This window comes from Salmo trutta, chromosome 14 (genome assembly GCF_901001165.1).
Source record: "Salmo trutta chromosome 14, fSalTru1.1, whole genome shotgun sequence".
Classification (NCBI taxonomy): domain Eukaryota; kingdom Metazoa; phylum Chordata; class Actinopteri; order Salmoniformes; family Salmonidae; genus Salmo; species Salmo trutta.
In genome coordinates this window covers 61,403,839-61,420,991 of record NC_042970.1, presented here as the reverse complement: position 1 = coordinate 61,420,991, position 17,153 = coordinate 61,403,839, and the positions used below count along the sequence as shown (strand labels likewise).

Genomic DNA, 17,153 nt, shown 5'->3' with positions numbered 1-17,153 from the left:
GTACGCCTATGTAGATATTCCATAAAAAATCTGCCGTTTCCAGCTACAATAGTTATTTACAACATCAACAATGTCTAGACTCTATTTCTGATCAATTTGATGTTATTTTAATAGACAAAAAAATAGATTTTCTTTCAAAAACAAGGACATTTCTAAGTGACCCCAAACTTTTGAACAGTAGTGTATATCTCTCTGCAAAAACAGACAGGTAGGTTTTAGTGTACACATTTTCAAGGAAAATAGAGATTTAGCTGAGTAAGCTAAGTCGAGTTTCAAGGTCCTTGGTGTCCACATCACCAACAAACTATCATGGTCCAAACACACATTGACTCGGTACTGGTACCCCCGGTATATAGCCTCTTTATTGTTATTTTATTCTGTTCGTTTTTATTATTTTTTACTTTAGTTTATTTCGTAAATATTTTCTTAACTCTTTCTTGAACTGCATTGTTGGTTAAGGGCTTGTAAGTAAGCATTTCACGGTTAGGCCTACACCTGTTGTGTTTGGCGCATGTGACAAATACAATTTGATTTGATTTGTCATGTGTGTCATTCCAGTGCATGAGAAGTGAACTGGATGGAGCTGTGTTGACTACTGTCCATTTGACACAAAGATCCTGATGAAAGGTGGGACGATTCAGTTCTCCATAAGTGGGATCTGACGTTTTTGGTTAAAAAATTGTTTCAGAGCAAATTTGGCCATTTTTGAGATTTCAAATAGATTAGAAAAGATCAAAATCCCAGGCTGTGTTGCTCAGCACAGCTTCCAGAAAACCTGCCATTTTAGTGTGTTTGAGGCAAATACTTGCATCTTGATTTTATATTAAGTAATAATCAAAAATGTAATCAGCTGTTTTTAAGAATGTAACTGTTATCCGATTAAACAATTTATTTTAAGTAATTTGGTCCGATTACAGTTACTTCATTTTTGTAATCTGATTATGTAATCCCTGTAATGTGTTAGTACCAAAACCTGCTCTTCTCTCACAGTACAATGTCACTGACGTTGGAAGACTACCAAGCTCCTTTTGAAACAATTTACTCCTTTCCAGACAGAGTTCCTCATGGCAAATCTTATACATTCTTGAGGAGATTGAACGGCCAATGGCCAACTCTGACCAACTCTGATCAAAAACATCAGTATAGTGGTATATGTGGTAGGCAAAGACTGGAGGGCAATGTTAATGATTTTGTCTAGGTCTATTTGTTCTGCAATTGTACATGTAAGTTATCCTTTACTTTAAAAAAACAAAGACAAAAAAATATGTAATCACTCCTTTGGGTTTAAAAATGTTTTAATCTTGGTGATGTTTCACACTCAAATTATAGTAGTGCAGAGAAGTTACATACAAACTACTTACATAAAGCACGCTTACTTAACCAGCAAGATCATGCTCCTTCTCAGATTTCAACAGTGACTGAAACATGAGAGACTCCCGTTGTTTTAAAGGGGAGGAGTTGGGAGTAGTAAGTGTGCCTCTCCCATTCACACACGTCTCACACCAGCATACACAGATGGAGGCTACTCGGTCTTGACAGTGGAGACCGTGGAAGCTTTGCTGGACACAAGGACCTGAAGGAAGAGAAGGAGAAGAAAGGAGAGAAGGAGAGGGGGATAATAATGGAGTGCAAGGAGAATGTGATCCACTACCTCAGCTGGGGCTTCATCGTCGGTGCGGTGGCGTATCTTCTTCAGCAGACCAGGACCCAGACCCCGTACGGACGCTACGTGACCTTGGATGGGACCCCAGGGAGGACCTGCCCTGCCAAGCTGGCCTGGTTCCTTCAGGAACTGCCTTCTTTCTTGGTGCCCATGCTCCTTCTGCTCTCCACCGACACACAGCCCAGCCTGGGCAAAGACCTGCTTCTCTGGACCTTCTGTCTGCACTACTTCCAAAGGTATGTGTACACATTAGATTGGTCCCCGATCTGTAAGTATTGTCTAGCCAGCAGAATTAGATCTGTGATGGTGGGACCAGACTATGTCCACATACCAACTTTCAATGGAGTCTTGGATCTTTTAACTCATAAATCAGCTGAAACATATGGACACATTTTTTGGGGCAACAGCAGATATATTTCACTTAAAAGGTGTTGAACATACAGTTGAAGTCGGAAGTTTACATACACTAAGGTTGGTGTCATTAAAACTCATTTTTCAACCACTCCACAAATTTCTTGTTAACAAACTATAGTTTTGGCAAGTCGGTTAGGACATCTACTTTGTGCATGACACAAGTAATTTTTCCAACAATTGTTTACAGACAGATTATTTCACTTATCATTTACTGTATCACAATTCCAGTGGGTCAGAAGTTTACATACACTAAGTTGACTGTGCCTTTAAACATTTTGGAAAATTCCAGAAAATGATGTCATGGCTTTAGAAGCTTCTGAGAGGCTAATTGACATCATTTGAGTCAATTGGACGTGTACCTGTGGATGTATTTCAAGGCCTACCTTCAATCCCAGTGCCTCTTTGCTTGACATCATGGGAAAATCTGAAGAAATCAGCCAAGACCTCAGAAAGAAAATTGTAGACCTCCACAAGTCTGGTTCATCCTTGGGAGCAATTTCCAAATGCCTGAAGGTACCCCGTTCATCTGTAAAAACAATAGTACGCAAGTATTAACACCATGGGACCACGCAGCCGTCATACCGCTCAGGAAAGAGACGCGTTCTGTCTCCTAGAGAAAAGTGCAAATCAATCCCAGAGCAACAGCAAAGGACCTTGTGAAGATGCTGGAGGAAACAGGTACAAAAGTATCTATACCCACAGTAAAACGAGTCCTATATCGACATAACCTGAAAGGCCGCTCAGCAAGGAAGAAGCCACTGCTCCTAAACCGCCATAAAAAAGCCAGACTGCGGTTTGCAACTGCACATGGGGACAAAGATCGTACTTTTTGGAGAAATGTCCTCTGGTCTGATGAAACAAAAATATAACTTTTTGGCCGTAATGACCATCGTTATGTTTGGAGGAAAAAGGGGGATGCTTGCAAGCCGAAGAACACCATCCCAACCGTGAAGCACATGGGTGGCAGCAGACTTTAATGCAGGGAAACTTAAATCAGTTCTACCAAATTTCCATCAACATGTTAAATGTGCAACCAGAGGGAAAGCAATTCTAGATCACATGTACTCCACACACAGAGATGCGTACAAAGCTCTCCCTCGCCCTCCATTTGGTAAATCTGACCACAACTCTATCCTCCTGATTCCTGCTTACAAGTAGAAAAATAAGCAGGAAGCAGCAGTGACTTGGTCTATAAAAAAGTGGTCAGATGAAGCAGATGCTAAACTACAGGACTGTTTTGCTATCACAGACTGGAAAATGTTCCGGGATTCTTCCGATGGCATTGAGGAGTACACCACATCAGTCACTGGCTTTATCAATAAGTGCATCGAGGACGTCGTCCCCACAGTGACTGTACGTACATATCCCAACCAGAAGCCATGGATTACAGGCAACATTCGCACAGAGCTAAAGGGTAGAGCTGCCGCTTTCAAGGTACGGGACTTTAACCCGGAAGCTTACAATAAATCCTGCTATGCCCTGCGACGGACCATCAAACAGGCAAAGCGTCAATACAGGGCTAAGATTGAATCATACTACACGGGCTCCAACGCTCGTCTTATGTGGTAGGGCTTGCAAACTATTACAGACTACAAAGGGAAGCACAGCCGCGAGCTGCCCAGTGACACGAGCCTACCAGACGAGCTAAATCACTTCTATGCTCGCATCGAGGCAAGCAACACTGAGGCATGCATGAGAGCATCAGCTGTTCCAGGTGACTGTGTGATCACGCTCTCCGTAGCCGACGTGAGTAAGAGCTTTAACTTCATACGGGTACCTGGGACGGTAGCGTCCCACCTGGCCAACATCCAGTGAAATTGCAAAGCGCGAAATTCAAAAATACTCAATTCAAATATTTAACATTCTTGATAATATATGTGTTATACATCAAAATAAAGCTTAACTTCTTGTTAATACAGCCGCCATATCAGATTTCAAAAAGGCTTTATGGCGAAAGCAAACCATATGATTATCTGAGGACAGCGCTCAGCACACAAAACATTACGTACAGTTACCAGCCAAGTAGATTAGTCACGAAAGTCAGAAATAGCAATAAAATGAATCACTTACCTTTGATGATCTTCATATGGTTGCACTCACAAGACTCCATGTTCCACAATAAATGTTTGTTTTGTTTGAGTCCCTCTTTATATCCAAAAACCTCCATTTTGTTGGCGTGTTTTGTTCAGTAATCCAATGGCTCAAATGCGGTCACAAGAGGCAGACGAAAATTCCAAATAGTATCCGTAAAGTTCGTAGAAACATGTCAAACAATGTTTATAATCAATCCTCAGGTTGTTTTTAGCATAAATAATCGATAATATTTCAACCGGACAAAAGCTTCGTCAATATAAAAGGAAAACAAGAAAGGCGTGCTCTCGGTTGCGCGCAGTAACCAGCTCTGAGGACATCCCAGGGTCCACTCACTCAATGTTGTCATTCTCCCTCATTTTTCAGAATAAAAGCCTGAAACAATGTCTAAAGACTGTTCACAACTAGTGGAAGCCATAGGGAACAGAATCTGGGTCCTATCCCTTTAAATGGTGGATAGGCTTTCATTGGAAAAACAGCCATTTCAAAGTAATGGCACTTCCTGGATGGATTTTCCTCAGGTTTTCGCCTGCCATTTCAGTTCTGTTATACTCACATACATTATAATCTACTAATTATATGCATATCCTAGCTTCTGGGCCTGAGTAGCAGGCAGTTTACTTTGGGTACCCTTTTCATCCGGATGTGAAAATAGTGCCCCCTACCCTAGTGAGGTTAAACATGTCAACATAAACAAGGCTGCGGGGCCAGACAGATTACCAAGGCATGTGCTGACCAACTGGCAGGTGTCTTCACTGACATTTTCAACATGTCCCTGATTAAGTCTGTAATACCAGCATGTTTCAAGCAGACCACCATAGTCCCTGTGCCCAAGAACACAAAGGCAACGTGCCTAAATGACTACAGACCTGTAGCACTCACATATGTAGCCATGAAGTGCTTTGAAATGTTGGTAATGGCTCACATCAACACCATTATCCCAGAAATCCTAGACCCACTCCAATTTGCATACCGCCCAAACAGATCCACAGATGATGCAATCTCTATTGCACTCCACACTGCCCTTTCCCACCTGGACAAAAGGAACACTTACGTGAGAATGCTATTCATTGACTACAGCTCAGCGTTCAACACCATAGTACCCTCAAAGCTCATCACTAAGCTAAGGATCCTGGGACTAAACACCTCCCTCTGCAACTGGATCCTGGACTTCCTGACGGGCCGCCCCCAGGTGGTGAGGGTAGGTAGCAACACATCTGCCACACTGATCCTCAACACTGGAGCTCCCCAAGGGTGCGTGCTCAGTCCCCTCCTGTACTCCCTGTTCACCCATGACTGCATGGCCAGGCACGACTCCAACACCATCATTAAGTTTGCAGACGACACAACAGTGGTAGGCCTGATCACCGACAACGACGAGACAGCCTATATGGAGGAAGTCAGAGACCTGACCGGGTGGTGCCAGAACAACAACCTCTCCCTCAACGTAACCAAGACTAAGGAGATTATTGTGGACTACAGGAAAAGGAGGACCGAGCACGCCCCCATTCTCATTGACAGGGCTGTAGTGGAGCAGTTTGAGAGCTTCAAGTTCCTTGGTGTCCACATTAACAACAAACTAGAATGGTCCAAACACACCAAGACAGTCGTGAAGAGGGCACGACAAAGCCTATTCCCCCTCAGGAAACTAAAAAGATTTGACATGGGTCCTCAGATCCTCAAAAGGTTCTATAGCTGCAACATCGAGAGCATCCTGACTGGTTGCATCACTGCCTGGTACGGCAACTGCTCAGCCTCTGACCGCAAGGCACTACAAAGGGTAGTGCGTACGGCCGTGTACATCACTGGGGCTAAGCTGCCTGCCATCCAGGACCTCTACACCAGGCGGTGTCAGAGGAAGGCCCTAAAAATTGTCAAAGACCCCAGCCACCCCAGTCATAGACTGTTTTCTCTAATACCGCATGGCAAGCGGTACCAGAGTGCCAAGTCTAGGACAAAAAGGCTTCTCAAAAGTTTTTACCCCCAAGCCATAAGACTCCTGAACAGGTCCCCCAACCCCTCTTTTTATGCTGCTGCTACTCTCTATTTATATCATATATGCACAGTCACTTTAGCTATACATTTATGTACATACTACCTCAATTGGGCCGACCAACCAGTGCCCCCGCACAGTGGCTAACCGCTCTATCTGCATTGTGTCAATTGGTTAGAGCCTGTAAGTAAGCATTTCACTGTAAGGTCTACACCTGTTGTATTCAGCACACGTTACAAATAAACTTTGATTTGATTCATGTTGTGGGGGTGCTTTGCTGCAGGAGGGACTGGTGCACTTCACAAAATAGATGGCATCATGAGGTAGGAAAACTATGTGGATATATTGAAGCAACATCAAGACATCAATCAGTTAGTTGAAGCTTGGTCGCAAATGGGTCTTCCAAATGGACAATGACCCCAAGCATACTTCCAAAGTTGTGGCAAAATGGCTTAAGGACAACAAAGTCAAGGTATTGGAGTGGCCATCACAAAGCCCTGACCTCAATCCCATAGAACATTTGTGGGCAGAACTGAAAAAGCGTGTGTGTTACACCAGCTCTGTCTGGAGGAATGGGCCAAAATTCACCCAATTTATTGTGGGAAGCTTGTGGAAGGCTACCCGAAATGTTTGACCCAAGTTAAACATTTTAAAGGCAATGCTACCAAATACTAATTGAGTGTATGTAAACTTCTGACCCACTAGGAATGTGATGAAAGAAATAAAAGCTGAAATAAATCATTCTCTCTACTATTATTCTGACATTTCACATTCTTAAAATAAAGTGGTGATCCTAACTGACCTAAGACAGGGAATTTTTACTAGGATTAAATGTCAGGAATTGTGAAAACTGAGTTTAAATGTATTTGGCTAAGGTGTATGTAAACTTCTGACTTCAACTATATAGCATTCTGTTGGTGGCGAGAATTTGATATCATTTAAATTGAAAAACTCTAAGTGTTGAGTCAAGTGTAGTTTTTTGTACCAGTTTATAAACCATGTGCCATGGAATTGGTACATCGAAAATCTCCTCCCATTTATTTTGCAGCCTGTATGGCGCAGCTGTCCAAATTTTTGTCCTCAGATGAAACTGGTATATTTTTCTATTTATGCCAGTTCCTTTCAGCCAATTTGATATAAAGCAGGCAAACAACTTCCCTACCTTCTCCCTTTTCCACTAGTTAAAAAGGTAAAATATAAATAGGCATGTTTAATTTTGTCTGGCATAACATTCCAAATAAAATGAAATATTTTTTGCTCATATGATTTTAAAAATGAATCATCTGGAGTAGGCAATGCCATTAGTAAGAAATAAACTGTAATAGGACCAAATAGTTAATCAATGTAATTTTTCCATAAATAGACAAGTATTTACCTCTATTTTTGCTAACTTTCGATTGAAATTATTTGTAGTAAGTTCAGCACAAGAGCTAGCTAGTTAACGAAACATGCTAACCATTTAGCACATTTTTGCCAGCTAGCTAAAATGTATCTATGGGCTGTATGCAATTATGGAGTGTCAATCAAATAGTTTCTTTGTCATCTTGCTAGTTAGTTATATTGCTATTTAGTATCAGCAAGGGCTTTCTACAACAATAGCAACAATAGCGCAGCTAGCTAACATTGACTCGACCATAAAGCAACACACACGGACATGGCTTGCCAAACATTGCAACTGCCACCTTCTGGTTTGCAGTATTTTTACAAAGCTGAGTGGCCCATGACTTCAAGGTCTTTGCTGTATGAACACAAAAGAGATTGACTACCAACACTGGTCAAAGGTGTTAAGCACTGTCGGCAGGCAAACATTTGACAATCCTACTGTTGTCTGATCTCTTACATAGTCAAAACCTGTGGAGAACTCTCAAACGTGACCGGGTGTGAACATATTTACATAGTAGGGAATTGAACGTGCGTCAATCTGACAACTGCCCTTAAACCAGGTCAGCACACTTCCATGACTGTATGTTAGTCACCGCATTTCTTATCGTCACCATATCTGCTGCCATATCAAACTTCACTCAACAGGGTCATGTCCAGTATGGAGAAAATGTTTCGAAACGGGGAGGTAATACCTGAACTTGTCCAATAAGAAACTATATTTTTAGTTCTGTTGCAATATTGTGTGCCCCACTGAACATGAGCCACCAAGCACATAAGCCCTTACCTTGCGTTCACTCAAATAACAGGTGAGGAAGGAGCAGAAGTCAGAACAGATGTGCCCCAGGATGTAACTAAAATCATGTTCCATTGTTTACTAGTGTTACAGGGAATGGGAAGTATGTATGTAGATTGACTAGAGGCCCAGGTTGTAAGGAGAAGGGAGGGGAACCGTTCGTTAAACAGTACCCACTTGATCAGTATAGGGCACAACTTTGTAGAACGTCGCAGATAGAAATGTAATGAAGAGATGACGTGATCCCTTATTCTTCTTGTTACAAGGGACTGTTTGTTCTACAAAATCTATTTCTATCTACGTTAAGAAACGTGGCCCTGCATGGCTTCCAGGTACTCAGTTTGTACACAGCAGTGCTATAGTGACCCATCTTTGACTTGATTTCTTAAATCAATATTTTTCTATTTTTTGCAAGAACGTTCATCTACTCCTTGCTGACCAAAGGCCGCCCTTCTCCTCTCTACATTGTCTTCTCTGCGGTAGTCTTCTGTTCCGTCAACGGTTTTCTCCAAGGCCACTACATGCTCCACTGTGCCACGTACGATGACGCGTGGCAGACCGACATTCGTCTAGGCACCGGTAAGTGAGATCTGAGATCCAAGCGGAAATGGTTTAGCAGTCTTTTCCCAGCCCTTATTCAGAATATTACAGTGCATGGATGATGTTCACGGACATTTGGCAGTCATTTGGTATCCTATGTCGAAGCCCTAAATAAATGCTATAGATTTATTTACAAAGTAATGTAATTTCAACCTTTAAAGGGTAACATTTGATAACTGCTAGAGCTACTGTAGATTAAGTCTGAGATCAATTTTAAAAAAATGTAATTGGTTAGGAAAACACATAACAGGAAAACCAGCCATGCAGTCTGGGAGACTCTAATCTGGCCAGAGAACTTTGAGGCTTTCAGCCTGGAGCTGTGAAGTTGGCATTTGCTTCCTCCTTGCCAATGTTCTGTGTTTATTGGTCAGTTAATGAGGCTAGATTCTTCAGAACATGCATTTTTTGGTCCCAGCAGGATATGGGATGACTATTTTGACAACATTCTTCCACAAGAATAGAAATAATGATTTGTTGACAAAGTCTGAGTTTGGGGTCGCATTGTACAAGCTTCTGCCAGCATGAAAGCTTTTAACAGCTCATACATTTGAGTTTTTTTATAGAACTAGAATGTGGTTTGCATTAAGCACCTGTATTGTTTTTTTTTCAGGTTTGCTGATGTTTTTCCTGGGAATGGCCATCAACATTCACAGCGATCACATTCTTCTAAATTTGAGAAAACCCGGAGAGGTTGTTTACAAGATTCCAAAAGGTACCCGATGGAATTCTGGATAACAGATGTCCAGCAGTGTTTCGGCATATGTTCCAGTCTTGTGAAACGATAGCAAAAACGTGGAACTTTAGCCAAATAACCATGTTAAATTTTTACATTTGTTTTACATTTGTCATTTTAGCAGACGCTCTTATCCAGAGCGACTTACAGTAGTGAATGCATACATTTTTTTTTCTCCGTTCCATATTCTTTACTTAGTCACTGTCTGCACAGCCATGTGATGATGAACAGAACACGCAGAGCATATTCAGAACATTCTGGTGTCAATGTGACCTTTTGCATTTATCTCTACTTCCTTTTGCTTTGCTGATCGAAAGATGTTTAAAGGCCCAGTGCAGTCAACATTTTTTCCTGTGTTTTAGATCATACTGTACAACAGCTAATGACACTAATAGTGTAAATGTGTGAAAAAACAATTTCCTGATAATTGCTGGTTTTGGCTTTCCATGGTGACATCGCCTTGTGGTAAATTGATTAATAGACCAATAACAGAGTTCCAAACCTCTCTGCCAATAACAGCTATTTTTCAGTTTCCCCCTCCTCACTCAGACCACTCACAGATGGTCCTGGGAAAATTCTAGCTTGAAAGATTTGTTGTTGCTAAAAAGCTGTTTTTGCCCATTTTAATAGAAATCTATTACAGTAAGGTACTTAATTGTTACCCAGAAATGATTTGATATTGATATAAAAAACTTCTGCATTGGGCCTTTAATTGCTAATGTAATCACCAGGGTCATAGAAGATTGTGAGCAACGTACACAAGGCATTCAAAGTTTGGCCAAGAAACTTCAGACACAGGAAGCAAACATTCCAGCTTTCTGGGCCATTACCTCATGGAAAGGTTCAAAAGGAACATCTTGCAACTATTATCAGAACCATGCGGAAAAAGCTGGAGAAAAATTAAACAGAGATGAAGGCTACAGCAGATCTGTTTTCACCCACCTTCGGGTTGAATTAACTATCCAAGTAGTATATTCAAACATGGATCCCTTGACATGGGGTGCTGGGTCAAAAAAATGTAGCAGATATGAAGTAGGGTCTGAAAGGTCAGGGATTGAAATGTTGTGAACTCCTTTTAAGGTATGTGTACAGACTCTACTTCATTACTACTATACTGAATTAAATGTCTGACACTTTATATTCCAGGGGGAATGTTTGAGTATGTCTCCGGAGCAAACTTCTTTGGAGAGATTCTGGAGTGGTGTGGGTATGCCCTAGCAACGTGGTCCCTGACAACGTTCTCCTTTGCCCTTTTCACTATGTGCTCGATTGGACCGCGGGCCTACCACCACCACAGGTACTGACAGTTACAAGCTCAAGAGCCTTCTGTAATCTCTTCATGCTCATACACTCGTGTTCACTGGTATTGATACAACTATAGATCTTTCAGCAAAGCACTAAGCATGGACTGTCTTGTTTGCATGGTAGTATGATTCCTTCAATCTGACACTCTTCTCTTTCAGGTACTACCAAGAGAAGTTTGAAGACTACCCTCGGTCGAGGAAAGCTGTGATACCTTTCATATTATAAGAAGAACAGCAAACCAGAGAAGCCTTAATAAATGGACTGACCTAGCTAAAATCATTAGTCATGATATTGGCATTTACTGAACTCTGAAATGCTTGTCCTATATTGCCCATTTAACCAGGCTTTAGCTTTCATTAACTAGATATATTGAACCTATCATCTCATTGTACTCAGAGCTATCATATTCCACACTTGCAGCAACATATCTGTAATGCCATACTCAAATGCTTGGAGGAATGAATTATGTGGCAGCATTCATCCTGATCAAAGCTCAATGAAGGATAAAGAATTCAAGATGAAGAGAAAGGGGAGTGGTGGGTAGGTCTTGAAAGAATAACAGATTTTATGTCGAAGGGATGACGGACAGCCTTTTCTTCTTTGTGCAAAAATGTATCTCTTGGACAGACTAACTACTTCACTTTTGGAAAGGCTCATTAAATCTCTGCTTATTTACCTTGGGTCTGAAAAAAACCCTGGTCTGTTTTTCTTATGCAGTTGATCAAATATGTGATTAATAACTGCTGCATATGTTATTATACTTTTTAATTTCATGCTTGCTTGGTTGATTAGATAAGTCCAAAGGCAATGTCATCCTTCATTAGGTGGGACAAAGGCTCAGCTTACTGGAAATCATGTAACTTGAATATCTGGCTACGCAGTGATATTCATCAATCAAGTTCCAGAGAGATGGCAAACATTGCCACCCTCGGCAACTAGTCGAGCTAGTGCATCACTGAGGTTCTTGACAGACAAGCTTAACAGTACGTGTTATGACACGACAGTAGTTGTAATCCTCCTATTCTACCCCTAGAGGGTAGTATAAGCTTTTTCATGTGGGTATCATGTTTTAGAGAGCGCAACAACATGATAGTCCACTAAAAGCAGACATTGGCCACATCAATATTTCAATCCAAGGTGGCTTTCTAATTTCCTTCATTGGCACTGATCTGGCGAAAGAGCAGTGCCTATGACGGAAAAGATGAAACGCTTTCCACCTTACTGAGCCAGCCGAGCTGTATTGCGCTGGCCTGGTTATGCATTCACCATCGTTTCTGGAACCATGCTGGAAAGGAGCATGTGAAAATAAAATCCCTGAACCAGCACAGCACAGTTTGGGTCAGCACGATAAAGTGAAAAAGGCTTTAGAGATGTTTAAGATGGAACATGTTAAGAATGGAGGTCCCAATATTTACTTGCTTAGTTAAAGGTTAAATGAAAAATATTGCACTCAATTGCGATGGTACTTAAGCCCACTCCTTGGTCTAATTTAATATAATCTCAAGATTTGTTTTAATGGAAAGAATCAAACAATTGCTTTCAAGTCTAACATTTTAAATGTAATCGATTATGTGACGTCTGTAAAGTGTCTTGAAATGCAGCCCTGGTCTTCCCTGGGTGAAATAAGTTCATACTCCGCACACCTGTTAGCAAGTTACTCTGGAGTTTGACTTATTGTGAAATTCATAATTTGATCTCTAACAGAGGAATAACATTTACAGCTAATCAAGCACAGGTAATTACATCATTATCTTGAGTTCAGAATTCAATTCCATTTACTCCACACGTGAGTCGTTAAATAGATAGTAGTCCACTGGCAAAACGCCTCACCACCAGTCACTCCTGGGAATCCTTCTCTTTCAGTGCCATCTCAGAGCGAGCGACGCTTCTCATAGCCCTCTGCATGAGCCAGGTGGTTAAATGGATGCCAAGAAAGGACCCCCCAACCGCCCACAGCCAGTTCTTCCTCAACCAGCTCTGGGGCTTCATAGTCTCAGTCCACTATATAGCCTAGTAGGTGTTGTCCTTTCTGAAGGATGTGTACGTCACTGGAACAAAAGAGAGAAAAATTAAGATACAAGATACTCGTGGTTCCCTACCATGTCAACTCAGAAAGAAGGTGATCTACACAACTGAAGGATGTGTCACTTTAAATATGTTTAGGCTACTACAAGACCTTGACATGCCTTTGATTAGAGTACCGAGATAAATTGTTACAGACTACATCAAGATTGATAGGATGATAATCATGATTCATGACATAACAATAATAAAAAGCTCCAACATGCTTACCTCACTCTCCTTCACCAGCTACTTTGCCTTGGCAGGGGCTTAAGGTGGTGAAACATATGCCACAATGCCTGGTTCGGGAACATAGTCCTGTTTATTCTTGTGTAGTGCAGGGTGAGACTTGACATTGTACCACCCCCAGTGTATGAGTCCAACCCCAGTGTATGAGTCCAACCCCAGTGTATGAGTCCAACCCCAGTGTATGAGTCCAACCCCAGTGTATGAGTCCAAGGCTCGTGCCCATAACAATCAAGACTTTGTAATTATTCCAGATAGTCTGCAATCCCATGATTGAAAGGCACTTGGCTCAACTATAACCACAAGCATAAGGAAAACATGTATGACAAGAAGCATTGATTTGTTAATGCATTATAACCTGCTATTCAGGCAAACTGTAGACTTTTTTAAAAAGGGTGTCATGTCCCATGCATTTATTTTCTCTTGACAGTTTTCAATTGTTCAACCGGTCAGTCATCAAATTGCAATATAGCACGAATAACTGTCTTGCTTGAGTTAGACTTGCCATTTGAGTCATTTAAGCACAAGGCTATTCTCTGCCATAGCACAGCTAGCTAGCTAGCTAAGTTATGTTTAGCTTTTGCTAGTGAAACAGCTGACTTTATGATACATTCAGAGACCATTAATTCATAATGCTTCATACATACAATGACACATATTTTTCCTGTTGTGACCTTCAGTAATGTCGTATTTCACCAAATGTAAAAGCTGGCAGGCTAACTGAAAGTTTGGTATCAAGTGGCTTGGTTTAGCTAGCTAGCTAGTTCTCACCTTCAGAATCAGCTCTTTCTCGTACGTCCACCATTTCTGGGTCCTCGCAATATTGTCGACTTGAAGATTCCTGAAATGAGCTAATTGTGCAATGTGGATAATATCAGCAAAGAGAATCAACCTCTCTTATATACATATTAGTAAATGATTTGTTTTCACTGAAAACAAATTTTCCACTCAATATTTGAAACAAACGTTTTTAAAAACGAACTAATAATTAAGTAGGCAATATTTTAGCCACCTAGTGGTTAAGAGCTTTGGGCCCATAGAGAATGATAGAGGCCTCTAGTGGCCAAAAGGCAATTTTCGCATAGGCAATAAGGAGGGCTGCCATTATTTTAATGAGGTCTACTGTGTGGGACTTCCAACTTCATTGTCTGATCCCTCCTGGTGACCTTGTTGGAGTCATGTGCACCTGGGTCATCAGGAGGGATCAGCCAATCGTGAAGAAGAAAATAGACTACTTCAAAATGGAGTTAGTCTCAATGGCACTGCCCATGCTGTCACAGACGCCATAATGGCACGGATGCAATGATGAAACCTCTTTCCATCTCTATGGGTGGGCCAGTAACTGAAAGCTCACTGGTTTATGTGAAAAATCTGTTGATGTTCCCTTGAGCAAGGCACTTTACCGTATTTGCTCCTGTAAGTCGCTCTTGATAAGAGCGTCAGCTAAATGACTACAATTTTAATGTAAAGAACATTTGTTTGCAACTTTGCCAGGACGAGAAACTGTGTTCACAATGTCATGTTGAAGTGGTAAGCAGAAGCTATGTTCATTTGGCTGGTTAAATGTTGACAATTCATCGTTGTTACATTAATAAACACTTCTCTCTGAAGCTCTATAAAATTGATTAGAGGTTTGGGACACACCCCAATTCTCCAAATAGCCCCATTACCAACAATATCTCTCTCTCTCTCTCTCTCTCTCTCTCTCTCCAAAAAATAGAGTGGAATCTACTACTACTGTCTACTACTATCCAGCCTGAACACAAAATGTTGTGTAAAGAGAAGAGGTGTAGCTATACAGAAGATGCTGCATTGTGGTCAGCCATCATTGGACAGGAATGTAGAAGGCTCAAGGCTGTGCAGCACAACAGTTCTACCCCATGTGACACGGGGTAGAAAGATAAGGTTCGGTGGTGGCTCGAACCGCAGATGATGCAGACCAGATACTGACAGAGGATTAGTGTGGAATGAATGAGGAGGCATCTGCTATAGCCTGAACTTGGCCGAGGATGAGTGAACAGGAGAAGGAGTCACTCGAAGTTGACGACTCCCCCATTCTTTTTGGATCAGATTCAAGATTGCAGACTCACATAATTGTTCTGATTATTTCTCTGACTGGGACAGTTGGAAACGTGGGGGTACAAGTACAACAACTTATGACTTCAAAGCATTATATATGATCTCATAATAATGCGTTGGCCTATACAGTACCTGTTGGCCTTATTTTAAGTGTTACCAAATAACCTGTTCAGTTAGACCTAAAGCTAACAATATGTGAAAAAAGCAAAGTATGTACTAAATCAGAGATGGGCAACTCCAGTCCTTGGGGGCCTGATTGGTGTCACACTTTTACCCCAGCCCCAGCTAATACACCTTACTCCAGTAATCAACAAATCATGATCTTTTGTTTAGAATGCAATTAGTTTCATTAGCTGTTTCGATTTGGGTTGTGGAAAAAGTGTGACACCACTCCCGCCCCTGAGGACTGGAGTTGCCCATACATGTTCTAAATGCTAACCTTCTTTTTTTTTTTATCCGAAAAAATGTCACCTAGGGACACTGCATCAAGTGGGGTTCTGGTTAGTTACAATGTGGTTGGGAACAAAAGGTGCAGCAGTACAATGAAGAAGTTGGCCTTAAGTGGGCAGTGATAGCTGAGCCTCTATCAGTCATAATAGTCCCAACTCCCTGTGCACCACAGTATACATCACTTCTTATGAGAACCAGGAACTAAACCCACGTTGGCCCATTTAAAGGCTGTGAGAAATGGGAGCTTCTTTCAAACCGGTCCTTTTCAGATGTCTTGGGTGGGACACACTGACGTGTTCTCTCTATTGAAGGAGAAGCTTATCTTGATCTATCTGCCCTGAGGGGCAAGCTGCCGACGGTTTTCTAAAGCCATGAAAATATACTTTACTGAATAGCAAGCAACCTCAGGGTGTGAAGAAAATCAAAGTTGTGACAATGCACTTCAGTTGGCCTCAATAAATGGACTATTATGCACAAATGTTGTTTGTTTAAACAAACAATGACAACATTTAAAGCCACAACTACATCAAATCAAAAATCTTCGTAAACAACAGGTGTGGACTAACTGCTTACTTACGGGGCCTTCCCAAAAATGCAGAGAGAAATAAAATAGTCGAAAGTACAGGGTCTTGGTCCAGTTTCATCGGTTTGGTTTGGTCTTGTTCTAGGCTGTGATGGTCCAGGTTATGACTGATTAAACTTGATATAGCGAATCCCAGACTTCATTTATGGAATACCTATGTTGCCCAAAGCAGCTGTGGCTACTCAAAGAGTTCCTATGGGTGTAGGGAAAAGGGGGGCTTTTCTGGACTGGCCAGACTCTAGCAGTCACATCAGTCTGGCCAACATCCATGTGAGTGTGTGAGAGAGAGAGAGAGTGAGTGAAAGAAAGAGATAGAGAAGGGGGGCTTTAGTGGGGAATTTCATCTGTGCAATGTCAGCCCTTACACCAGAGGAGTCTGGTGGGAGGAGCTATAGGAAGATGTGCTCATTGTAATGGCTGGAATGGAATCAATGGAACGGAGTCAAACAGGGTTTCCATATTTTTGATGTGTTTACCGTTCCATTTATTCCATTCCAGCCATTACCATCCTCCTCTGCTCCTCCCACCAGCCTCCTCTGCCCTACACCCCTTTTTGGGTCACCAAGGCGTTTGTCACAAGACGACTATCACCGTACACACACCCACGTACACACTTTGACACACCCCAATTCTCCAAATAGCTCCCATCTCTCTCTCTCTCTCCCTCTCTCTTTCTCTCTCTCTCTCTCACACACACACACACACACACACACACACACACACACACACACACACACACACACACACACACACACACAC

The 17,153-nt window shown here is 41.7% G+C and overlaps 1 protein-coding gene and 1 long non-coding RNA gene across 2 annotated transcripts; one reads left to right on the top strand and one right to left on the bottom strand.

Annotated features, from left to right (window-relative positions):
- Positions 1-1,411: 1,411 nt before the first annotated feature.
- On the top strand, positions 1,412-11,668 carry LOC115208523 (3-oxo-5-alpha-steroid 4-dehydrogenase 2). Its single transcript, XM_029776652.1, has 5 exons — positions 1,412-1,899; positions 8,753-8,916; positions 9,548-9,649; positions 10,817-10,967; positions 11,134-11,668. Exons 1-5 carry the CDS (start codon positions 1,622-1,624, stop codon positions 11,198-11,200), a joined length of 762 nt encoding a protein of 253 aa, XP_029632512.1. The 5' UTR covers positions 1,412-1,621; the 3' UTR covers positions 11,201-11,668.
- A 761-nt stretch (positions 11,669-12,429) lies between these two features.
- Positions 12,430-14,154, bottom strand: LOC115208524 (uncharacterized). Its single transcript, XR_003881192.1, has 3 exons — positions 14,054-14,154; positions 13,268-13,335; positions 12,430-13,023 (listed from the first exon to the last, which is right to left on the bottom strand). It is a non-coding gene; the product is annotated as an uncharacterized LOC115208524 (long non-coding RNA).
- Positions 14,155-17,153: the final 2,999 nt, after the last annotated feature.